Source organism: Chiloscyllium punctatum, chromosome 5, assembly GCF_047496795.1.
Source record: "Chiloscyllium punctatum isolate Juve2018m chromosome 5, sChiPun1.3, whole genome shotgun sequence".
NCBI lineage: Eukaryota > Metazoa > Chordata > Chondrichthyes > Orectolobiformes > Hemiscylliidae > Chiloscyllium > Chiloscyllium punctatum.
Window position 1 is genome coordinate 68,411,706 of NC_092743.1, and position 27,370 is coordinate 68,439,075.

General features: G+C 41.1%; 1 protein-coding gene across 2 annotated transcripts in view; it reads right to left on the reverse strand.

Annotated features, from left to right (window-relative positions):
- LOC140477143 (peroxidasin homolog) overlaps window positions 1-27,370 on the reverse strand; it is a 583,119-nt gene that overhangs the window by 63,227 nt on the left and 492,522 nt on the right. For both annotated transcript variants that reach the window (XM_072570507.1, XM_072570508.1), the window contains exon 17: window positions 13,201-14,704. In XM_072570507.1, the coding sequence (XP_072426608.1) occupies window positions 13,201-14,704 (1,504 nt within the window). The remainder of the gene's footprint in view (window positions 1-13,200; window positions 14,705-27,370) is intronic.

Below are 27,370 nucleotides of genomic sequence, written 5' to 3' on the forward strand. Positions count from 1 at the left end.
ATAAAGTCGAATCTGTGTTTGTAAATATGGACATATGTATGGCATGATCCAATGTACAGACCATAAAATCATTCTATGAATAAAGTATATTTTTGAAATAAAAAAAAATTTGCTACATTCTGGAATGGACTCTGCCTTCGGGAGTGGACTTTGTTTTGGTAATGGACTCAGCTTTTCTTTTTGGTTTTATCACCTGCACTGTCTTTTGGTGTCCCTGGGGTTGGCAGGCCTTACTGTGAGCCAGAAGGGTAATAAGTCATACTGAAAGCTGGAGGGTGGATAGGCCATCCCTGAACTAGACAGTGAGTAGGTTGAGCCAAGAATAGGAAAATGGGTATGTTGTCCTGTCATACCAGAAGGTACTGGGGCTGTCCTAGAGGTGGCCAGAAGGTGCGTAGGTGGTCTGAGAACTGGATGGTGCCTAGGGGTGGATTATGAAGCTGGAAGGCCGTCCTGATCTCCGTTGTCCCAGATGGTAATGGGACAAACTGTCCAAGAGGTGGCCGGACGGTGTCAGGGCAGACAGAACCAGAATCCACATGGAGTGGACTACCTTTGAATGGCCAGAATGTGGGAGGGGCGGGCCGTGTGCTGGATTGCTAGGGGCTTGTGTAATATGTACTTTTTATTATTGGGTTGATCAGACTGTTTGCATGTATTTGTGTCTACTGTTTCCTCTTTGGTAAATTAAGGTGGGGTTTGGGGTTCAGGGTTCATCCACAATTCCCTGTGAATAGGTTGCATGGTGAGTTTTGGAGTTTTATTTTTGCTACCCCTTCCCCTGTAAATTGCTGTTTATTGTTTACTGAATTTGTTTGTTTGTATTTTTTTTTTGCATAGTTTAATTAAAAAGGGAAAAAGTCACCAGGAGATTAGAATCTCCTCAGTTGAGGACTGACTCCGAGCTGGCTGGCATCTGCACAGTTATTTCAGCGGCCATGGGAGAAAACAATACATGTTGGAAGGACATTTGCTATCATCTTGGAGTTTGTCATCGTTTGCTGCATACAGCTGTCATCTTGGAGTTGGGGGTAAGCATTCCTGGCAGCATGCTTCGACTTGGGAAGCTTGACTCATTGACCCTGCTGTTGAAGACTAGGCCCAGTATGTGGAAGGAGTGTGATATCTTTTTTTTTCTGGGCAAATTATGTTGGGGCAGATGAAAAACAATGAGTAATCCTTCTGCGTGCATGTGGACCCACCACCTTTTTGATTATAAAGGGCTTAATTTTCCCAAAGGCATCTGACGATAACTCCATACGAGAGCTGCTGGAGTTGATTAAGGAATATTACAGCGCCAAGCTTCCTCTATTCCTGAGGTTCTGTTGATTTTATTTGGTTGTTACAGAACCAAGGGAATGTGCATCAGGATTTTTGACGAGGTTACGATGGCTGATAGAGGCATGTGATTTGAGTTAACCCTGAATGAGATGCTGAGACACCATTTGGTATGTGGGCAATGATGTAATCATGTAGAAGCGCCCACTAACTGATGCCCAGCTGGACTTCAAACAGGCACTGCAGCTCACCTTATCATTAGAATACACAACAAGTGGAACTACAGGGCATTGCAATGGAAGTAGACAGCCTCACCTATCTGACTGAGCTTGGGGAACAACACTTGAGTGTAGGCATGCAGGGCATGTCCTGCGCAGAAGGACCCATGGCCAACACACATCAGAATCCCACAACAAAGCTGAAACTGTCAAGTGGTTAAACAGTTCTTCACAATCTGGGCCAGCGAGCCATTGTAGTTGCTGAAGGTATGTGAGCTCGAGATAGCCAAGGAGTCCTATAAGGCCTGACTTGAGTAATAAAACTCAGACTGGTATCGGGGAGGGTGCACACCCTGAAAAGTCTCCCTACGCGTGTGTTGGAACAAGTAAATTGCTTAGTGACACCCAAATCGGAACTGATTTAAAAGTAACCCAGTTCCCAGAGAGGTTGATATCAATGCATCTGAATCTTTAACAAGTTTTGCTCAGGACTCCAACCTTTAAGCTTGTACAAGATCTCTGCCAGACTGAGAACATACGCTGGGGGACCATAGCAGATTAAAGTTATGAGTATTAGAAAGAGTTGGTACAGTTACCCCTGGTGGTAAAAGTGGGGAACCGAAGCCTACTAGAACAGAATTGGTTGAGAAAGATTCACTTAAATTAGCTCCACAGTTTTCGACTGGAAAATGGCTGCATCAGTGTAGTTCTAGTGAAATATCCAGGTGGTTTTCAAGAAGGGCTTGGGACTATCAAAGGGGCCAAATCCACTTTACGTGTTTACTAGAATGCAATTCAGAGACTTCCCAAGGCCCGCCCAGTGCTATTTGCCTTGTGTGCAGATGTAGAGCTGGAAATCAGGAGGCCAGAGAGTGAAGGAATCATCAAATCAGTGCAGTTTGCAGAATGGGCAGCACTGGTCATACCAATTGTGAAGCTTAATGGCTCGGGTCAATGTTGGGTGGGACTTTAGGCAAACAGTAAACCTCTTCTTGCTGCTCTAAATTCCTGATCACTTATAGTCATAGTCAGAGATATACAGCATTAAAATGAACCCTTCGGTCCAACCTGTCCATGCTGACCAGATATCCTAACCTAATCTTGTCCCGTTTGCCAGCACTTGGCCCATATCTCTCTCAACCCTTGCTATTCAAATACCCATCCAGATGCCTTTTAAATGCTGTAATTGTACCAGCCTCCACTTCCTTTGGCAACTCATTTCATGCACACACCAATGTGTGAGAATGTTGCTTTTTAGGTCCCTTCTTATATCTTTTTGTTTCCCCCCTCACCCTCTAGTTCTGGACTCTCTCACTCCAGGGAAAAAGACTTTGTCTATTTATCCTATCCATGGTCCTCATGATTTTATAAACCTCTAAGATCACCCCTCAGCTTGGATAGAGGATTTGTATGTAATGGGGTGGGGGCGGTTGTCCTTTATGAAACTAGACATGAGACACATTTACCTGAAATTATGACTGGATGAGAAGTCCTAGAAGTCTGCTACAATTAATATCCATAAGGGTTTATATCAGTATGCAAGACTGCTATTAGGGGTGTCATCAGTTTGTGCTCTTTTCCAGCAGACTGTGGAGAATATTTTACAAGGGTTACTCCTTTTTTTGGATAATGTACTAAAAACAGGGAAAACTAATACAGAGCACTTAGAGAACTTGGACATAGTACTTAAATGTTTCTCAGGCCAGCGTGTGCCTTATCCATGAAAAACATGTTCCAGGTGCCCCAAGTGATGTACTTGGGTTACTGAGTCGACAAAACTGACTTATACCCATTGGAAGACAAAGTGAAGGCAATCAAAGGCGCCTGGCTCTCATGTCTGTACCGGAGCTTAATTCACTTTCCTAAGGAAAGACTTACCACAGAAACTTCATATGTAACCTGACTTTCATCTTTGCATCTTTACACCTGCTACTGAAAAAGAGAGTCAGCCTCAGAGATGGTCGTGAAATCAAAAAAGCAGCAATCGTCATCTACGATGGGACCACTACAATCCAAAGCGAGAGGTGGTGCTGACATGCGATGCCTCTCCGTATGGTATTGGGATTGTGTTAGCTGACTCGTGGCCCTTTGGAGAGGAATACAATGCTCTAGCAAGAGAAGGAAAGCTTGACTTCAGTTCAGACTTCAGGTTGACTTTAGTGTGAGGAAGTTCCACCAATACCTTTTATGGATGGAAATCTGTTATAGTAACAGATCACAAACTCCTGCTAGGACTACTGAAGGAAGACAAAGTGGTGACACTCAGCTTCTGGTAGAAATCAGCATTGGGCCCTTTACACAAGCTAGTACACAGTCCATGAAACCAAGTGGCTAATGCGTATGCCTTGAACCACCTCTTGTGGCCAGATACTCCACTGGTGGTGCCTCCCTTGCAGGAGTTCATTTTGGTTTTAAAATCTTTCTGGACACCCTTCCAGTCACCACTGACAATATCTGACTGCATAGAAAAAGATCCTATGCTAGTGAAACTGAAACAACTGGTGGTAATGGGGGAGGGGGGGGTGTGGGGGGAGGTGGAGGATGGTATAATCCTGTGTGGAGCAAGGGTGATTGTCCCAAGTAAAGTCAGTGGTATCCAGGGGTTTCCAAGATGCTGGCAAGAAAGCTATGTCTGGTGGCCAGGATTTGATGTTGACATAACTGTGTTGGTAGGGCAGTGCCCAGAGTGCCAACAAGGACAAATGCAGCTGGTGGCAATACCTCCACATCCATGGAAATGACCGGGTAAACCCTGGACTTGGTTGTATGTGTGAAATGCTGGTCCTACCATGGGCTTAATGTTCCTGGTCATTGTGCACAAGACATTCAAAGTGGTTGGAAGTGCATAAAGTTTGCTCAGCAAACTTTGGGATGATGATTGAGAAGCTGCAAGCATCATTGGTGATACATGGACTCCTGAAAGTATTGGTCATAGACATGGGGATGTCATTTACCAACAGGGAATTTGAATATTTCCTAAAGTTCAATGGCACTGCCCAAATGAAAACTCCACACTAGCCAATGTCCAATGGTCTAGCAGAAAGAGCAGCCCAAAAGTTGAAAGCATGCTTAAAGAAGCAGCAGCCTACAGCTTCAAACTGATACCAAACGATCCCAGTTCCTGATTAATTACAGGACAACCCTGCATGCAACAATAGGGATAGCTCCAGTAGAGTTACTGATGGGGAGAAGACTCCGCACCAGGTTAAACCTGATATTTCAACAGCTAAGGGGAAGGCTGAAATGGCAGCAGGAACACCAACACCTGTTACATGCCTCCTCTAAGCAAGAGACACAATTTAATTCAGGGGCTGGAGTTTGGTGCTGAGACTATGGAAATGGCCCTGTACAGGTATGAGCTGAGGTTGACATGAGGTCAGGTCCTGTGCCTTACAAAGTTTGGGTCAGTGATACAGTCCAGACAAACATGCAGATCACCTGAAAGCCATTACCTCAAACTGGAAAATAGCAAAACATATCTGGCCCCTCAGACCAGCCCGAAGGCCTGGTAGAAATTGCCACCTAATTTTGAGGAAACCTCAGAATCCAAAATGAATGCAGTCTCAATTATAGTTGCCACCGGAAGAGGAGGAGACTCTTCAGAGATGTTCTGGATGCAAGAGATGGGCAACAGTCTTGTACACGTCGCCAGTGTCTGAGTCCAAGTTGGTGAAACTGGACCTGGGCGAAAGTGTGGCAAGAGGAGCTACGAGCCTAAGTCCAGAGCTACATCCCTGATTTAGTGGGGGAGGGATGTAGTGATTGGAACAAGGTAGGCTTTGTTAACTGAGGTTATTGATTGGCCCAGGTTAATAAGCCAACCAGGAAAACCTTGGCTGACCAGTATAACCAGGAGATAAATGTAAAATACCATAACACTACACAAACTCCCTGTTGAAACTTCAAGATGTGCAGAAAATGATACATATATTGCAAAACTACCCTTATTTTTTTTAAAAGGATGCTGGTTATTTTTAAAGTATTAATGACATTTGGGCAATCCAAGGGAGGAGAGAAGGTGAAATTCAAAAAACATTAGGATTTAAAATAAATATTAATTTTGTAAAATTTTAAATCAGTTTAGAATCTCCTCCGAGCTGGCTGGCCACTGTGCACCAGTGAATAAAGAGTGACTTGGTGATGGGACACAGGCCTCTGTGCCATTATTTCAAGAAGGATATGTTTAAGACTATCAGTACAACCCCCCTCCCCCCACCCCCCCACCCCCACAACTCTCTTACCCCACTGCAGATCGCAAAGGGTTCCAAAGATCACATCCAATTGGTGCTACTGCCCTGTTCTTAAAGTGTTAATTACACACAGTTCATGGTTGCAGAAAAACTCAACTTGGGTCAGTTTGTCCTAACTCTTTTTTTTGTAGGTCAAATATATAATGTAGGAGGGCCATTATTCTTTACTTGTGCCCAATCTTGGTTTGAAATACCCAAGTATATGTTTTGCTTTTGGGATTCTGCTCACAACACTATTAAACTTCTTAATGAAGTGGTTTTTCATCTCTCATGTACCATAGTGTTGAAATATAGATAATTATGATGTAAACTGGCCCTGATTGGTCTCCTCAACCCCCTGTCAACACATAGTCTGAAACATTTGTGAGAGTTTATTGAGAGCAGTGAGTTCTTTATAATGAAGACTACAACTTGATCGAGTCCTGAAATCATTCCCCCTTCCAGATGAATATTCAATGATTTACTTTCTGTCGTCCATTCTCACTGAAATTGTCTTCTTGAATCAAATTCATATCAATACTCAGCGTCTCCGGTTCGAGGTTGATGCTAGCCTGTTAGCTGCGGATTGTCTGTCAGTTACATGCACATCTTCTTTCTTTTGTATGCTTGCTTGTTGTGATGGATTCTATCCATTTGTTTAATGGAAATTCTAACCGCTGAAGAAATATGAAGGTAGATTGACCGTTGTTGGTTCGTACTTTACTGGTCAGGAACTGACCAGTGTGACAGCATGATCCAACTGTCAGATACACACCACATCACACATTCTCTGACTATTGTGTTTCCCAAATCTTCCTGAATGTTATATACAATAAGGAGAAAGTGAGGACTGCAGATGCTGGAGAGTCAGAGTCGAAATGATGGCACTTGAAAAGCAGAGCAGGTCATGCCTGATGAAGGGCTTAAGTCCACAGGTTGTGACAGTCTTGCTGGATGTTCTGAGGGGCCAGATATGTTTTGCTCTTTCCCCTTTTGTGAGGTTGCAGCTTTCATGTGGTCCAGGGGCTTGGTCAGGACCACCTCTCCTACTTGAATGTTGTATGTCATGGATATGACCTCATGTCAGCTATGTCTCTGACACAGACATGGCCATTCCTGTGGTTCCTACACCAAACTTTGTCCCATAAAATAAACTTCTGTCTCAATTAGAGGAGTCTTGGGATTCCTGATGCAATTTCACCTCCCACCCTCTAGGTCCCGGAAGATCAGGTTTATCCTGGTGTAAAGTCTTCTCCCCATGAGCAACTCTACTGGAGCCATCCTGGCAGTTTGCTATCGAGTGAAGATGTAAGCTTTTTCTTTCAGCTTGCCTTCAAAGTTTGTACTCTTTCTTCTGCTAGACTATTGGACAATAGATGGTATGGAGCTGTCCTTACATGCTGAATGCCAATCGACTATAGGAAATACTCAAATTCACTGTTGGTAAATGATGGACACCTCAAAAAACCCTGTACTGCAAATAATGCTCATAGCTTTTCTAATGGCGTCCTCATATTTGATGAATGAACTCTATGCACATCCAAACACTTTGGACATCTATGATGATTAAAAACATGAAATGACCGACATAGCTGATATGAAACTGAGTCTAGGGTTTACCCAACCGTTCCCATGAATGTGGGCAAACTTCTGGTGATAATTGTTGTCCCTAAAGGCACTTTGGACACGGCCCCACCAATACTGGCTATGTCTGCATCCAATCCTGGCCACTAGACGTAACTTCTCACACACATCTTCATTTTGGAAATCCCTGGATGATGCTGGTAGAGTTCCTGATGAAGGGCTCTGGCCCAAAACATCGATTCTCCTGCTCCTTGGATGCTGCCTGACCTGTGCTTTTCCAGCAACATACTCTCGACTCACTTTCTCCTAATTACAGCATGGCTCATGTCAAGCTTTGTGAAGCACAATACCCTCACCATTAGTTTTGCATGTAAACCCTCTATGCGAGGGATCAGGTATTTATCCAGCTGCGAAAAGCAGCTTACCATTTGTTTGAAATCTGCACAAAGGCTAATCGACCCATTGGGCTTTACAATCGGTATGGCCAGCATTGCCCATTCTGCAAACTGTACTGGTTTGATGATTCTATTGCTTTCCAGCTTCATGATTTCTGCCTCAACTTTTACACCTATGAGAAATGGCAGTGGACAGGCCTTGCAGAACTGTGGAATTGCTTCCTGATTAATATGTAAGGTGGCCTTGGCTCCTTTGATAGTTCCTACACCTTCATGAAAAACTTCCAGACATTTAGTTAGGCAGCCATTTTTTTATCAAAATATGTTGAGCCAATCAAGTTGAATCTTTCACAACCAATTTTGCACCATGAAGCTCGGGCCCAACAATTATTGGTAAGTGAACCAGCTGCTTCTCTTAAGATACCCCGGAACCGAAGTTGTACCCTTAATCTGTGGAGGTTCCAGAGTATAGGTTTTCAGTTTAGCCAAGGTTTTGTGCAAATGTAAAGATTGGAGTCCAGAACGAATTTTGGTAAAGACTGGTTCTGCAATCATTGGTACATCCATTAGAACTGGATGACTGTTTAATCAGATATTTATTTTGATTTGGATGTTACTAAGCAATTTTAACAGTTCCAAACCAGCTGTAGTGGATTTTCCAGGATGTGCACTCTCCTGGATACTGGCCTATGAGTTCTCATAATCAATTCAGGCCTAGTGGGACACTTCTGCTGTCTCAATCCTGCATACCAGCCTGCTGGCCTGGATCCTCAAATTTTATTGGTTTGGCAGAGACTTGGCTTTGTTTTGGGATTTTGCTGCGGGCTGACCTTGAGTCCCTCAGTTCAAGATACGTCCTGAGTAAGGCCTTCACTTAAGTGGTGCTCCACAAGCTTAGTTGGTCTGGCAAGGACATCCACTTCCGTAAAATACCCTGTAACCTCTATACTCCACCTGTCTCATTTTCTATTGACAAAGCTAGTTGTTGTGCCAGTTTAAGCTCCACTAGGGCTTCAGCTAGTTGGTGCTTTTGTGTGGTCACATCATTAATCCTACATATTAATCCCACATCTCACTTAGGGTTAAACTAAAGTCACATACCTCTGTTAGTCGTCAAAAATCCTGATACATCTTTCTCTGGTTATCAAGCTGCCAAGTAAAACCATTTACGTCTTAGAATTAGAAGAGGCTGGGAGGTCATAATATTCCTTAGCTAAATCCATCAAGTCTTGAAAGGTTTTAATATCTTTTGCCTCAGGAAACATTAGACTCCTAATAACTGAAAAAAAGCTTCTGGTCTTCAAGCTGTCAGGAGAGTTACTTGTGGTATTTCATCTGCCCCAGTGTAATTTGCCCAGAAAAAATAATGCATTATATCCACATACTGGTCACAGCAGGATCGAGTGAGTCAATCTCCCCAAATAACAGCATGATGCCAGAAATGTTTCTCTCAATTCAAAAGCAACTGTTGCAACCACATTGCTTCAGGAGTGTATTTTTCTCTTGTTGCCACTGAAATAACTCTGTGAAGGCTAGTATCCCATCATCAAGTCACCCTTTAATTACACTTGCATAGTATACGACACTGATCCAACTCCCTCAGAGCTGGCACTTAGAGTGAATTGAACCTCTGACGCTCCTGTTTATATTTGTCAGCCAGGACTCCCTGATTAGACCAGATTAACAGCCACAATCAGGGAACTCATATACTGAGGTCTACCTGACTGACCTCAATTCAATCACAAATTTTTACAGCAAATATAGAAATGACTTCCATTTAACATGATATATAACATTTTCTCACATCCATTTCAAGTTTGAAATGGCTATCAAATTTTGTAAGTGTTTTAAACTTACTATAAATTACAGTTTTATTAGCAAAGATTTATAAAGATTTACAAGAATGTTGCCGGAACTAGAAAGTTTGACCTATAGGGAGAAGCTGAATAAGCTGGGGCTGTTTTCCCTGCAGTGTCAGAGGCTGAGGGTGATCTTATAGAGGTTTATAAAATCATGAGGGACACAGATAGGCTAAATATACAAGCTCTTTTTCCTAGGGTGGGGAGTCTAAAACTGGAGGATAAAGGTTTAAGGTGAGAGAGAAGAGATTTAAAAAGGACCTGAGAGGTAACTGTTTCACATCGAGGGTGATGCGTGCATAGGATGAGCTGCCAAAGGAAGTGGTGGAGGTGGCTCGAATTACACCATTTAAGAGACATCTGGGTGAGTAAATGAATAGGAAGGCTTAGAGGGATATGGGTGAAATGCTGGCACAATGGCATGGGTGGCACAGTAGTTAGCATTGCTTCTTCACAGCGTCAGAGACCCGGGTTCAGTTCCCGCCTCAGGTGGCTCTCTGTGTGGAGTTTACACATTCTCCCCGTGTCTGCCCGGGTTTCCTCCGGGTGCTCCGGTTTCCTCCAACAAATCCAAAAATGTGCAGGTTAGGTGAATTGCCCATGCTAAATAGCCCATAGTGATAGGTGAAGGGGTAAATGTAAGGGAATAGGTCTGGGTGGGTTCCGCTTCGGCAGGTCGGTGTGGACTTGTTGGGCCGAAGGGCCTGTTTCCACACTGTAAGTAATCTAAGTAATCTAATCTAATCAAAGACGTTTGGAAGACTGAAACTCATTGCCATTGTTGCATTTGTATCCACATGCTGACAATTCTTTGTTTTTACTTCAGTTAAAATTTACGTTCCTTCTCAAATACAAGTATTACTAAGAGAAGAGACAACAAAGGATGGCTCATTTTTCTTAGTTAAATAATGTATATATGACATTTACTCTCCGTTACTATCCACTAATTATTTTTGACAGTCTTCGCGTTGAGAGAGATTTGCATAACCTAGAGTTTGAAGTAAATTTTGGTGAGCAATGCTTTATAAGGAGTTTCTCACTTGCAAATCTAAAACTACCATTCACGAAATGTCTAAAGAATAGGATCATCTTTCTGGCTAACTGCATGTGATACACAATCTTCTGCATTACCATGTGGTACAATGATTGCTATTTGCACTTATTTGGCATTTTCACTTGAGGCAGTTTAAGAGCTTTATAAAACAAACCTGGACACCAATCCATATAAGGATATATACAGTGCCTTAAATAAGGCTGTCCAAAAACTGTCTGAAAGCCGTACGTTTTTAGAATGTGCCAGGTATTATTTGTTTAATTCAATAAAATAGAAATGTACTTTGAAAATTCTCTTGGCAATGAATTGGCATAGTGTGGTAGTTGTTGGCTTCACTGCATTATTCACCAGCCTATTCCCATGCTTCAATGAACATTGACTTTATCCAACCCAGCTTGACTTGAAATGCCCAAAAGCCTGAACAAAGCTCAACCAAAATTGTGGTAAATTCTAAAACCCCAGACAGCTTCTGACCCAAGTTGGCAGTTTTGATTGACTGTACTAGGGTTGATAATGAAGTTTGAGCACAGAGTTAGGTTCAAAACAGTGTTTTAGTAATGGAGAGAGAGAGGCAAACAAAATGAGATTTAACAGGAAAATTCTACAGCTTAAGTCTCAGGCATCTACAGAGTGACTGAATTACGAGATGCACTAAAGAGTAAAATTGGATGATCACAGATATCTTGGAGACTTTATGGTTAAAAAGGGAAGGGAAGGATTAAGGCCATAATGGAATTTGAAAACACAGATGGAAATGCCAAATTGAAGTCCTGGCAAACTAGGAGCCAATATAAAGCAGCAAACATGTTTGAACAAGACTTGGTATGAGTTAGGGTGTGAGCAGTGTATTTTTATATGACCTTAACTTCCTGCAGCATGGATGATGAGAAGGAGCTGAGACAATGTTGCATTGACATGCTTTCTTCATGTCAAAGCTGTTTTATTGAGATATTGATTGCTATAATTAGTCAAAAGCTCCTTTACCATTGCACCTTGTGAATATCAGGAAATTACACAGCTAATTAACTGGATAATGATTCTTTTTACGCTACTTTCCATGTTCATAATTTTCTTCTCCTACATGAACAGGTGTATGCAAACTTATTTAGTGAAGTAATCTAATTTGTAGGCCCATAGGTTTTCAAATTTTTAACATTTATGCCATTTTTACATAGAGATGGAGAAGATTTTTGTACCCCATTGCCATTTCAAAACTATAAACATGAACATGACAATCTAAATAGAAAAAAAAACCTTGTGATTTTCGACTGTGTCAAGATTATACTTATTCCTTTAAAACTGGTCTAGCAGTCTTGCAATGACCTTCACCAATCTGAGTTCAGAAGTATTGGCCAAGAATTGAACTGCAGCCTAATTTGTTGAGAAACATATCTTGTTCCCAAATGAGAAGTATCACTTTAATATAAATTTTGTGTTGCACAATTTTATTCAATTAAATTTTTAAAGGAGTTTATCTTGGTGTACCACATTTAATAAAAAAATGATTTTGGCATGGGTATCAGAAAATCTTGCATTACTGATGGTCAAATAAATAACCTGAGTCAGAATATATATCATTTGTGCTGTCTAATTGTAGCAGAACTTCCAAACATTATCATTTCAACATCAGCTTTAGTACCTATTGGTTCGTTGAGCTGCTGATTTTTGGACGGCTGCATTCAAATATAAAGGAGTGGAGGGGAAATCAGCTTCAAAATGTTTGGGGGAGAAAAATTCAATCATGGGGGCAACCAACCAAAAAAAAATCACCTTCATACAAGTGTCTCCAATCACAGGCAGTTTCTTTGCTATGCTTGCTGCTAATAGTCTCATTAGTGGCCTGTGATTGAGAGGACAGGAAGAAGATAAGTGATAGGGTGATGAGCCAGCTCCAGAGAATGAGAAAAATAAGCCCAAGTAGCTGGGCTGCTTTTGTGTGAGTGCAAATACTCCATATGTTGAGAGGTGAGTTAGGTCAATTGTCTGGGAAGCTAGTTGCAATGCAGAATGATGTCAACAGTGTGGGTTCAATTCCTACACTGGCTGAGATCACCATGAAGGACTGTCCTTCTCAACCTCAGCTCTCACCTGAGGTGTGGTGCCACTTAGGTTAAATCATCACTTGTAGACTTTCTCTCCAATGAGAGCACAGCCCTATGGTAGGTCTATGGTGACTTTACCTTTACCTATGTGTCAACTCAAATGCATAAAGTATTGTTGTTTTCTGACTGCATCAGCTAATAAATTTGTGAGAAAAAGTGATTTTTGAAAACCAAAACATAACCCTCAAAAATCAAAGTAGCCCTTGAGAAAATCTGAAAAAAAGTTCTCAAAAAGTGTATACATTGACACAGGTCATCTACATGAAATCACATCCAACACCATAGATGTAGTCCAGAATTAGAAAAATATCAATACCTCCCACTGGAAATTTGACTCTCATTATCTTTGATGTTGCTTCCACCATATTTACACAGCTTCAGATGAAGGGTATCTTCTTGCATATTGCAACAGTATAGTAAAGAGAAACAAAACATTTTTTCTTCCCCTACACCTGGATTTTTACAATAAGATGGCACTCACCTTCTTAGTTTGTCTCTTACTTCTGCATTCTTAATCTCATTCTGTAAGTCTTCAAAAGTCTGAACAGTACTCAGGTTACAGAATACTCTGTAATCCGAATAGGAGGGGATGCCATGATCACGACCCCGTTGAATGTTCATTGCTGCCAAGTCCAAAGCTACAGCATGAGCCATGGAAAAGAGCCTTTCAGTCAATTCTAAATTGAGAACCTCTGAAGGGACTCGCATTTTCCCTGCAGATGCAAAAAGGCCACGGAGAAGTGGATCAATACCCCCTTCTTGGATAAGTCTGAATGGTGAGAAGAAAGCTTTGTGAAGAGGAAGGTGACCTTCTGGAATTGGTTGAAAAGAACTGTTCAATCGATGGAGAATAGGATTGATTAATGTATGACCAAACCTAAAAGCTGCTGTGGCGAAAGCATTAAAAATCGCACCATTCATATTTGGATTGTAGCTATTATATGGTCCTAGCATTTTCATTCCCACGTCTCCAAGAATTTTGGGGAGCCAGTGATGGTATGTGATGTGCTGCATCTGCGCTCCAACAATCTTTCGTGCTTCTTGATAAACAGTATCACCATCCCAGTGAGGATTCAATCTCAGTAGCTCACCTGCAATACGATTATGTTCACGGAACCACAAGGTATGCATAGCTGTCAGCGCAACCTGTTCATTTGCTCTATGATCTCCTGCCAGGAAGCAAGGAATTGGACTTTCATTTTCATCTTTCAAGCATTCTATAGTTTGGCCTGTGGCAAAAGGCAACATCCGTTTACCAGAACTTCGTACAACTTCACCTTCTTTTAACATACCATGCTGATTTGTAAGGTCTCTAATTTCCATGGAGTCACGGTCTGTACTACCATACACATTTGATGCATCTATATACGATGTGAGGTGATTGATCTGCTCTCTGGCATATACTGACTTCATTAATAAGGAAGTCATACCACTGCCACATACTGGACTGGAGCGAACAAAAAACATGCATTTAGCATTTCTTACTCGAGGATCATTTTCTGGGATGATAATTGGAAAGCAAGGGGGATCATTACTGCACGCAGAACTGCAAGACTCTCCATCAAAAAACCGAGACATACTGAGAGCTGGCACAGTTAGATCCAAATCATGGTCCAGGAATTGGCCCCACTGCATCAGAATGTGTGTAAATTTGTCATCTAGAGTTATCGCCTCTGTCCCAATCATTGTTGTAGAAACGAGGCGAGGGAGTGGTAAAGGGTGGCCATTGTACAGGTGGTGGGAATCAGTACCTCTCGGGAGGCTGAAACCATTTTCATAAACTGGTTTCAAAATTCTCTCAAATGCTGTGAGGGATGCTCCCCACATTGGATGCTGGAGATTGTTACATGTGCCATCGTGGCTTCGGTATTTTTGATGATAACATATGTCGGAGCAGTTTGGGAACCGCCTATGCGCAGTGCACCCAGAGAGATTGGCTATTAAGTCCAGGTAACGTGGAGAAACAAGATCGTTGTAGCGGAAGTCTGAAAGAAATAAAACAAAGGAACCATGGTTAACATTAGCGATTCCATCATGGAGATCAATTTGTCTCAATCATTTGACAATTCCTTTCTTCATCCAGGGCTTCCCTTCTAATTAAAATATAAACACCTGCATAGAAGGAAGCGTGGAAGGAACAAATAAATGCCATTTTTTCAAAACAATATTAACCCTAAATCATAGGAGAAATAATAAGTGAGATACAATATCTTAGTTTAATTGGTTTTTCCATGATGAGCAGTGATAAAACTCATAAAGCACATTTTCAATAGAAATTACTAACATATTCTGGATGCTGTTTGGGCATAGCTCAATTTCACATGGGTAAACATTCTTCCTTTTGTGTTATGCTATCCAAGTTCATTTTCAAATCAGCAGACAAATCTGGTAACAATAAGCCTTTGATATTATCATTTCTCAGGCCAGCATATGACTTGGGGTAGAAAGTAACTTAAAACACACCGATGGAATGCAAGCACAGCAGTTCAGTTTACCTGTCTATTGATACTGTCACTTTTAACCTGCTGTTGTGATTAATTAGTCAGTAGAAATGCAAATAGCCCAGATCTTCTGATCCGGAAACACTATTTTCCTAATATTAATAAAAGGTAAAATAAAGTTGACACAAGTAAAGCTAAGTTGGGGCATGGCAGATCAGTCATGGGGAGTATGTGTCGTGTACTTTGTCGGAAGTCATGGACGCTATACATGACCTTGAAAAGCACATGCACAGGAAATATTACCAGGAACCTGGGCTTTAGGTTTTAGAGCTCAAGTGGTGGCTGCAGTCACTATGGCATATCCACAAGGCCAAAGGCAATGTCGATAGGATGTTCAGAAAAGTGGTCACCCCACAAGATAGGAAAGTGGAGGCAGAAATAGAATGGGTGTCCATAGGGGACAGTCTAAGAGAATTAGGGAGTTGGTGCAGGAGTCCCTAGGTTTCACTTGCAAATTGATGACTATTTTGGACACTGAAGAGGGAGGTTGGGGTTTCAGAAGTGTGCAGTCAGACCCAAATTCTTGGCATCACTGGTAGCTCAGCTGCACAGCAGGAAAGAAAGAAGAGGGGAAGAGCAGTTCTGGTAGTTAGTCAAGAAAACAGACAGATGTTTCTATGGCTATAGATATGTCTCCGGAAAGGCATATTGTCTCCTTGGTATTCAGATCAAGGATGTCACTGAGCAGGTGCAGGATATTCAACTCATGAGGGGTGAACAGCAAGATGCCAAGGCCCAATTAGTACCAATGACTGAGGTAAGAAAGGGGATGAGATCCAGAAAACCGATCTTAGGTATCTAGACTGAAAAGCAGGATTTTGAAAGCAGTAGTCTCAGCACTAGTCCAATCTGATAGTGAGTATAGAAATAGGAGAAGTGAGTAATTGAATATGTGATGGAAACCTGGAGTAGGAATAATGCAATCAGATTTCTAGGGTACTTCAAATGATTCCACAGAAGTTGGGACCTATAGAAGTTCGATTATCGATTCTTGAACAAGATGAGAACAAATATTCTCAGAGTGAGATTCACTGGTGCTGTTGGGAAGGCTTTAAACTAGATTGACAGATATGAGAACCTGAGGGACAGGACAAATACAGAGCAGGGAATTGGAGGCAGAAAGTTAGTAAGTGACTCTGAAAAATAAATGATAATTAAAATGTGTGCAGCATAAGAACTTGGCAGTGTTAAAGAGGTATAAAATAATAGAACTCCTACGCTGTGGAAGAAGGTTGATTGGCCCATTGAGTCTACACAACCCTCCAAAGAGCATTTCATCAAACCTAGCTCCCTACCCTATCTCTACATTCCCCATGGCTAATCCACTTAGCCTGCAGATCTCTGGACACTACGGACAATTTAGCATTGCCAATCCACCAAACCTGCAGATTTTTGGTCTGTGGGAGGAAACTGGAGCACCCAGAGGAAACCAGTGCAGACACGGAGAGCATGTGCAAACTCCACACAGTAGCCCGAGTGTGGAATCAAAACCATGTCCCTGGCACTGCGAAGCAGCAGTGCTAACCATCGAGCCATTATGCCACTATATGTAAATGAAAATACTATAGTAAAGAAAGGTCATGATCTGAGGCAAAACAAAGTCTTGTGGTTGCATGATATCATCAATATAATAGAAATTTGACTTAAAGAGGGACAAAATTCACAGCTCAACATCCCACATATGGAGTTGTCAGGTCAGATACAGATGGGGACAAAAAGGTGGGAGTATAGCACCATTGTTTAAGGAATCAATTACGGCAGTGAAGAGGGATGATGTATTAAAATTATACATCAAATGAGGTCATAGGAATTGAGCTTAAAAATAAAAAGGAGCAGTCAGACCACTAAGAGTGTATAATATAACCCTAAATAGTGGAAGCCAGTTAGAAGAATAAATATGTAGACATGTTTCAGACTGCAAACACAACATGACAGTATTAGTTGGGGACTTTCATTGCCCTAACATCAACTGGGGTATGAACAGTGTGAAAGGCACAGAGGGCATAAAACTCTTAAACTGTATTCAAGAATACTTCTTTTTGGAAACTAAATAACAAGCTCATGAGAAGGTTGCAATTCTAGATTCAGCCTTTGGGAATTAAGTTGGATAAATGGATGAAGTAGCAAAGATGACCATTTTAGAGAAAATGACCATAATACAGTGAGATTTAACATAATTATGGAAAAGGAAAAAGATAGGAGTAAAAGTTCTAAACTGTGGAAATCAAATTTTATGAAGTTGAAAGGTGATCCAATGAAGGTGAATTGGGTACAGCGACTGGAAAGAAATCAAAGTTAACGTTTTGGGTCCAGTGATCCTTCCTCAAAACTCAGAACCTTCCCAGTTGTGAGAAAAGGTCACCGGACCCAAAAATGTTAACTCTGATTTCTCTTCACTAATGCTGCCAAACCTGCTGAGCATTTCCAACAACTTTTGTGTTTGTACCTGATTTACAGCATCCCCAGTTCTTTTGGCTTTTATCTATAAAGCTAAAGGCTGGCATTGATAAATCTAGAGTCCTCTGCATACAGAGCAAAATAAAGAAGAAAGATAAAACATATGACTGTCCCAAAAAACTTAATACTGCAGAAAACCTAAAGGCATATAGTAAGTACAAGGATGAAATAAAAAAGGAAGTTAGAAACGCAGAGAGGATATGAAAATATATTGGCACAGTAAAATCAAGAAAAGCCCGAAACTGCTTTATTGATACATGAAGAGCAAAACGTTAACTGAGGAAAAAGTGAAATCTATCAGATATGTCCATGGTAACTTGCACATAATTGCAGAAGTTGTGGGTAGGATTCTTAATGAATACTTTGTCTTCACAAAGGATAGAGATGATTGGGACATTATTGTCAAAGAGAAGGGATCTGAATTTTCAATACTATAAGCATGATGCAAGAGGAAGTACTGACATGCTTGAAAGTAGATAAATCATTGGGGATGCATGGACTGTACCTCAGGCTGTTAAAGGGAGCCAGCGAAAAAATATTGGATGCCATATCATTATTTTCCAGTTCACACTAGATACAGGTGATGTAGCAGAAGATTGGAGAGCTGTAAACAATTGTTTAAAAAGTGCTTGAGGGATAGGTCAAATAGTTACAGGTTGTTCAGTGTGTGGTCAAGTTATTAGAATCAATTCTGAGATACAAAGCAAACTGTCACTTAGAAAGTCATGGATTACTTAAGGATAATCAGTATGATTTTATTAAGTTACTATCACAATCTCCCTTTGAATTTTTCTGAGAAAATAACAAGGACCATTGATGAGACTAATGCTGTGAATGTTGTCAACATGGATTTTAGTAAGACATTTGTCAAGGTCCCACATGGCAGACCGATCATTAAAGTAGAAGCCCATGGTGGGTGGGATCAAAAATTGGTTCAGTGACAGGAAACAATGAACAATGATCATTGGCTGTTATTGCAAATGGAAAACAGCTTTCAACAGTGTTTCACGGGGCTCCGAAATTGGTCCATTAATGATTTGATCTTAAATGGGGGAGGCATGATTCGGAAATTGCTGATTACAAATTAATTTGTATGTAGTTGATACTGAAGTGGATTGCTGTTGACTCCTTAATTATGAGAAGTGTGAAATAATACATTTTATTACAAAGAACATAGAAAGACATCATGATAAAAAGAATATTGGTCTAAAGGGTGTGTAGGAGTAGGCAGAACCAGGTATTTATGCAAGTAACTTATTAAAAGTTGCAGGATAGATAGGTACTGCACTTAATAAATCATATAGTATACCAGGCTTTATCATTCAGCGAATAGAAGAGCTAGGAATTGGTGCTGAACTTATATAAGGCAGTGGTAAGTACTTATCTGAAGGGTTGTATACAGTTTTGGATGCCACACATCAGGAAGGACGTGAGCACATTGGAGAGACTGCAGAAGAGGCTTACAAGAATGGTTTCAGGGATAAGAAACTTCGGTTATGAAGAAAATTTGGTAAGGTGGGGACTACTGTTCTTGGAAGAACAAGGCTAAGAGGAAATGACTTACAAGTTTCCATTCATAAAAAGATCGAACGCCAGGTGGTTTTAATAATTTTTGCAAAAGACTCAAATGTGAGATGACAAAAATAACTATCACAGCAAGTAGTTGGGGCTTGGTATGCACTGCCTGGGAATGTGGCAGGTTCAGTTGATGCATTCAGGAGGGCATTGGATGCTTATTTGAATAGAAAAAAGATTCACGGTTATGGGGAAAAGGCAGGAGATTGGTCCAAAGTCAAAATGCTCAGAGAATCAGTGCAACCACAAATCATCTCCCTCTACAGTTGAACTATTCTGTGGTCCTGTGATGTCAATAATCTCGATGAGCAGGCGACAAAGTAGCAAATAGAATTCTGGAGAAGGTGAGGTAATGCAGTTGGGGAGGGCAATGAAAGTTAAGAAATTTACAACAAATAGGAAGGTATTAAAATAGATGAAGGAAGTGAGATTTTAGCATATATATCTACATGTCTTGAAGTTAGCAGAACAGGTAGATGACATGGTAAAGAAAGCAAATGGAATGCTTTCTTTTATGGGATAAGGTACATAATACAAAAGCAGGGATGTAATGCACCAACTGTAGAAAACACTGGTTAAGCCACCGCTGGCACTTTATGTGCAGTATTATGTGAAGGATGTTGTTGCCAACACAACAGTGGTGTGGAATAGAAGTTTTTGATAAAACCTTTTGATAAATGGTTGTGTTCCATTTGAAGATTTGAATGTTGCAGCAATGAAGATCAATCCAGGAAAATCTGACTCAAAAGTCTAAGACTCCAGGAATTCATTGATCACAGCCTATTGAAAAGCAAGCTATGTACTAAACTTCTCTCTCTCCCTTTCATCTGCTTTGCTTTCTGATCTTGGGATGATCTGATTGACAAAAAAAAGAACAAATGGTTTGCTGAATGCTGAAGGGGCACAGTTAAGACTTGCCCAAAACCTCTAGGGTAGAAATGCCTTGCTTTCTAGATAGTAGTATCATTCCAACACTTGGTGGAGGATGAAGCTCCTCAAATACAGACAATGACATTTCGAGGAGAAAATAGGATGGTACTTTTGAGTAGGATCAGTAGAAAATTTCTGCCTGAAACCTGATCTGTTGGCCTATTTGTTAGGTCAACCATGTTATATGGGGAATCTCTGTCATTAAAGATTCTTGTACTTTATCTCCAGATTTTCTTTTTTCAGGAAAATTTCATTACTCAGTAACTGTAGCAGAGTTTTTTTTAACTAATCATTCAACGTAATGTGAGGTCAGAACATTCCTGCAACAGAAAAGCTTTTTCCTCCATCAAAATCACTCTCTGCTATGTCCCTGGGGTGAGATTATTAGTTGCCTGAGTGAAAGTGTTTTGTAGATTTTCTGCAAGCTTTTTGTTTCCAGCCCATAAAGCTTGATTTCAGTTTTTGCTGTTCACAGCTGGACCTTTTATTCAATTGTGCCATGAGGTAGATAGACCATAACAATTTTTGCTGAGTTTTGATGTGTTGAAGCTTAATTAATGCTTAACTTTAAGTTTTACCAAGGCATTTTGCCTCCCAAGAAATTTAACGTTTTAGTCTTGTAGGCTTTGGTTAATAAACTCTTGAGGAGTGTCATGGTTTGATGTTGATATTCCTTTGTGACTTCCTACTGTTCTTGTACTTGTACAGATTTCTACAGATCAATAATTTCTGCATGTTAAGTATTGGCTTGGTCCAATTTAGACTTACAGATCTTGCTCTCTGTAGAGCTTTCCATTTGCAGTTATTGTACTTCTTCTTGCTAGTTCTTTTTTAAGATTTGAACATTTTCTCTGAGCACATTCATTTCATATCGATGTTCTCCACACATGATTGCAAAGATATGTTGAATACATTTGGCTACAGCTGGAGAAGTGGGACAACATCCACTCCACCTAAAGCTTCAATGATCTGAATTTGTTTTGAAGCTCTGAGATCTCTTTCCTGAATGTCAGAAGATCTACTTCAGTGATAAAGTCATTCTTATTAATAATAATAATGAAGTTTAATTTTCAGTTGCATGAAGACCTGATCTATTGAAAACAAGATAAGAAGGATCTCCTGAACAGTTGGATCAAGACAGCTTTCCAAGAAATCATGCAATTTTCGATAAATAACTAATGAGACTCCTCTTCCTGTCCCCATTGAGATAATTGCTGAGATGCTTGAGGCTTCAATTTTCTGACCTAGCATGAGAAAAAGAGCTTGTGAGAGAATGAAGGGTATTCTGAAGAAGGGCACTGGGCTCAAAATGTCAACACTGTTTTCTCTCCACAGATGCTGCTAGACATGCTGAGTTTCTCAAGCAATATATTTTTCTGTTTGTTTCAAATCGCCATGATCGATGTTTTATTTTAGTTAGAGAAATAAAGCATCCAGATACTTGTGTATTCAGAGGGAAAAAGTATTTCACAGAAGTGTTTAGTAGTTTAGTAGTTTCTAAAACAGTCAGGGCAGAAGTTGCTTAGAATACAGTTCCAGAAGCAGAAGACAGTGTAGGTATCAAAGCAGAAGAAATTCAACAAAGCTGTTGAAGATGTGAGCTTGAAGAACCCATTTTTGGTAGTAATAATGAGCTGAGTTAGCAGCTTGTCCCTGAGCAGGAACATTAAATGAAGAAAATGGCATTCAGTGAATGTACACAAATTAATTATAAAGGAAACCAATTGTAGCTGTGCTGCTGAACAAGGAGTTTCAGCATGGATATAAGGAAGACACCTCGCTGAGGTTTGAGTGTCCATGAGGTTATGCTTGACGTAAGTGGGTTGAAATTTTCTTTCCACTATTTATTTGCTGACAAAGGGAGAGTGATCTGTGAGGAGAATGCAAAGATGCTTCAGTATGATTTGGACAATTTGAATGAGTGGGTAAATGCATGGCAGATGAAGTATAATGTGAATAATTATGCAGCCCAAGAAAGGCAGATTTTTGTCTGAATGACAATAGTTTGGGAAAGAGAAGGTGCAGCAAGACTAGGTGTTCATGCAAACTAATCACTGAAAGTAAGCATGAAGGTACAGCAGGTGGTGAAGAAGACAACTGGTATGTTGACATTCATAGTAAAAGTAAGTGAGTAGAGGAGCAGTGATGACTTGCTGCAATTATACAGGACCTTGGTAAGACTACACCTAGAGTTTTGTATGCAGTTTTGATCTTTTTATTTGAGGAAGGAGCACAGGAGCAGGGAAGACTTGCTGAAATTATACAGGGCCTTGGTGAGACCACACCTGGAGTACCAGTGGATCTGGAACCAGGATTCTGGTGAAAAGGATAAATAGGGTGGTCACTAGAACTTTAAACTTGTGAGTCGAGGGGGAAGGGAAAGCGAAAGCAACAGGGAGTATGCAGTCAAGTAGAAAGATAAGTAGCAGCTTAGCATGTGTGCAGGGTTTAACTTTGAGGCAGATGAGGAATGAAGCAAAAAGGAAGTATAACTTAGGAGATATTATCAAAGGTGATGGAAATCATGAGGATAAGAAAATTAGCATTAAGGCGCTTTACCTGAATGCTCATAGTATTCGTAACAAAGTAGGAGAATTAACAACACAAATCATCGTAAATGATTATGATGTGGTAGGCATCACAGAGATGCGTTTGCAGGGGGTTGAGGACTGGCAGTTAATCATTCAAGGATTTACAACTTATTGAAGGGAGGTGGGCAGAGGAGGTGGGATTGCCTTGTTAATTAAGAATGAGATTAAATCTATGGCACTGAATGACATAGGGTCAGATATTTGGTGTCTATGTGGATGGAGTTGAGGAACCACAAAGGCAAAAAAAAAACATAATGGGAGTTATGTATAGACCTCCCAGCAGTGGTCTGTACCAGGGGTGCAAAATGAACCAGGAAATAGACAGGGTTGTCAGAAAGGTAAGATCATGGTGATCATGGGGGGACTTCAATATGCAAATAGACTGGGTGAATAATGTTGCCAGTGGATCCAAAGAAAGGGAATTCATAGAATGCTTACAGGATGGCTTTTTGGAACAGCTTGTGATGCAGCCCACAAGGGGGCAGGCTATTCTGGACTTAGTGCTATGTAAGAGGCCAGACTTTATAAAAGATCTGAAAGTCAGGGAACACTTAGGAGGTAGCGATCATAATTTGGAAGAGGTCAGTCTGCTGTTTGAAAAAGAGAAGGCAATATCAGATATAAAGGTGCTACAGTTAAATAAAGGTAATTACAGGGGCTGATGGAGAGGAACTGAGATAACAAGAATCCAGAGAAAGTATATTCCTGTCAGGGTGAAAGGGAAGGCTGGTAGGTATAGGGAATGCTGGATGACTAAAGAAATTGAGGGTTTGGTTAAGAAAAAGAAGGAAGCATATGTCAGGTATAAACAGGATAGATCGAGTGAATCCTTAGAAGGGTATAAAGGAAGTAGGACTATATTGAAGAGGGAAATCAGGAGGGCAAAAAGGAGACATGAGATAACTTTGGCAAATAGAATTAAGGAGAATCCAAATGGTTTTTACAAATACATTAAGGACAAAAGGGTAACTAGGGAGAGAATAGGGCCCCTCAAAAACCAGCAAGGCGGCCTTTGTGTGGAGCCACAGAAAATGGGGGAGATACTAAATGAATATTTTGCCTCAGTATATACTGTGGAAAAGGATATGGAAGATATATACTGTAGGGAAATAGATGGTAACATCTTGCAAAATGTCCAGATTAAAGAGGAGGAAGTGCTGGATATCTTGAAACGGTTAAAGGTGGATAAATCCCCAGGACCTGATCAGGTGTACCAGAGAACTCTGTGGGAAGCTAGAGAAGTGATTGCTGGGCCTCTTGCTGAGATATTTGTATCATTGATAGTCATAGGTGAGGTGCCGGAAGACTGGAGGTTGGCAAACGTGGGCCACTGTTTACAAAGGGCAATAAAGACAAGCCAAGAAACTATAGACCGGTGAGCCTGACCTCAGTGGTGGGCAGGTTGTTGGAGAGAATCCTGAGGGACAGGATGTACATGTATTTGGAAAGGCAAGGACTGATTAGGAATAGTCAACATGGCTTTGTGCATGGGAAATCATGTCTCACAAACTTGATTGAGTTTTTTGAGGAAGTAACAAAGAGGATTGATGAGGGCAGAGCAGTAGGTGTGATCTATATGGACTTCAATAAGGCGTTCGACAAGGATCCCCATGGGAGACTGATTAGCATGATTAGATCTCATGGAATACAGGGAGAACTAGCCATTTGGATACAGAACTGGCTCAAAGGTAGAAGACAAAGGGTGGTGGTGGAGGGTTGTTTTTCAGACTGGAGGCCTGTGACCAGTGGAGTGCCACAAGGATCGGTGCTGGGTCCTCTAATTTTTGTCATTTACATAAATGATTTGGATGCGAGCATAAGGGGTACAGTTAGTAAGTTTGCAGATGACACCAAAATTGGAGGTGTAGTGGACAGCGAAGAGGGTTACCTCAGATTACAACAGGATCTTGAACAGATGGGCCAATGGGCTGAGAAGTGGTAGATCGAATTTAATTCATATAAATGCGAGGTGCTGCATTTTGGGAAAGCAAATCTTAACAGGAGTTATACACTTAATGGTAAGGTCCTAGGGAGTGTTGCTGAACAAAGAGACCTTGGAGTGCAGGTCCATAGCTCCTTGGAAGCGGAGTCACAGGGTAGATAAGATAGTGAAGAAGGCGTTTGGTATGCTTTCCTTTATTGGTCAGGGTATTGAGTACTGGAGTTGGGAGATCATGTTGCAGCTCTACAGGACATTGGTTAGGCCACTGTTAGAATATTGCGTGTAATTCTGGTCTCCTTTCTATCGGAAAGATGTTGTGAAACTTGAAAGGGTTCAGAAAAGATTTACAAGGATGTTGCCAGGGTTGGAGGATTTGAGCTATAGGGAGAGGCTGATCAGGCTTGGGGCTGTTTTCCCTGGAACGTTGGAAGCTGAGGGGTGACCTTATAGAGGTTTACAAAATTATGAGGGGCATGGATAGGGTAAATAGACAAAGTCTTTTCCCTGGGGTCGGGGAGTCCAGAACTAGAGGGCATAGGTTTAGGGTGAGAGGGGAAAGATATAAAAGAGACCTAAGGGGCAACTTTTTCACGCAGAGGGTGGTACGTGTATGGAATGAGCTGCCAGAGGAATTGGTGGAGGCTGGTACAATTGCACCATTTAAGAGGCATTTGGATGGGTAAATGAATAGGAAGGGTTTGGAGGGATATGGGCCGGGTGCTGGCAGGTGGGACTAGATTGGATTGGGATATCTGGTCGGTATAGACAGGTTGGACTGAAGGGTCTGTTTCCATGCTGTACATCTCTATGACTCTATGATGAAAATCGACTGGAAGCAGAGCCTAGTGGGGAAGACAATAGAGCAACAATGGCAGGAGTTTCTGGGTTTAATTGAGGACACAGTACAGACGTTCATCCCAAAGAAAAGAAAGATTACCGGGGGGGGGGGGGGGGTTTAGACAACCATGGCTGACAAAGGAAGTCAGGAAATGTATCATAGTAAAAGAGAGAGCCTGTAACGTTGCCAAGAGCACTGGGAAATCAGAATATTGGGAAGACTACAAAAACAAACAGAGGATAACAAAGAGAGAAATAAGGAAGGAGAGGATCAAATATGAAGGTAAGCTAGCCAGTAATATTAGAAAGGATAGCAAAAGTTTCTTTTTTACATAAGGTACAAATGAGAGGCAAAAGTAGAGATTGCACTGCTTCAAATTGATGCAGGAAGGCTAGTGATGGGGGATAAGGAAATAGTTGAAGAACTTAATAAATACCTTGTGTCAATTTTCACAATGGAAGACATGAGTAATATTCCAACAATTAAGGACAGTCAAGGGACAGAGTTGAGTATGGTGAAAGTACTTGAAAAGCTAAAAGGTCTAAAAATTGATAAATCTCCTGCCCAGATGGGCTACATCCTAGAGTTCTGAGGGAGATGGCTGAAGAAATAGTGGAGGCTTTGGTGTAATCTTTCAAAAATCACTGCAGTCAGGGAGAGTCACAGACGATTGGAAAATCGCTGTTGTAACCCTCTTGTTCAAGGAAGGATCAAGATAAAAGATGGAAAATTATAGGCTGATTGGCCTAACCTCAGTTGTAGGTAAAATTCTAGATTTCATTGTTAATGATGAGATTTCTAAATTCTTGGAAGTGCAGGGTCAGATTAGAACAAGTCAGCATGGATATAGTAAGGGGAGGTCATGCTTGACAAACCTGTTAGAATTCTTTGAAGAGGTAACAAGTAGGTTAAACCTGGGAAACCCAGTGGATGTTATCTACCTATACTTTCAAAAGACCTTTGATAAGTTGCTTCACGGGAGGCTGCTGAGTAATGTGAGGGCCTATGGTATTCGAGGTAAGCTACTGGCATGGTTTGAGGATTGGCTGTCTGACAGAAGGCAGAAGGTTTGGATAAAGGGTTCTTTCTCGGAATGACAGCTAGTGACAAGTGGTATACCACAGGGTGTTGGGGCCGCAGTTGTTCATTTTATATATTAATAATCTGGATAAAGGGACTGGGGCATTCTGGCAAAGTTTGCCGATGATACGAAGTTAGGTGGACAGGCAGGTAGTACTGAGGAGGTGGGGAGGCTGCAGAAAGATTGAGACAGTTTAGTAGAGTGGTCCAAGAAATGGCTGATGAAATTCAATGTGAACAAATGCAACGACTTGCACTTTGAGAAAAAGAACATAAGCATGGATTATTTTCTAAATGGTGAGAAAATTCATAAAGCCAAAGTACAAAGGGATCTCGGAGTGCTAGTCCAGGATTCTCTGAAGGTTGACTTGCAGATTGAGTTTGTGGTTAAGAAAGCAAACGTAATGTTGTCATTTATCTCAAGATGGTTGGAATGTAAAAGCAGTAATGTGCTACTGAGACTTTATAAAGCTCTGATTAGGCCCCATTTAGAATACTGTGTCCAGTTTTGGGCCCCACACCTCAGGAAGGACATACTGGCACTGGAGCGTGTCCAGTGGAGATTCACATGAATGATCCATGGAATGGTAGGCCTAACATACAATGAATGACTGAGGATCTGGGGATTGTGTTCATTAAAATTTAGAAGATTGAGGGGAGATCTAATAGAAACTTACAAGATAATTCATGGCTTAGAAAGGGTGGACACCAGGAAATTGTTTCCAAAAGGCAGGGAT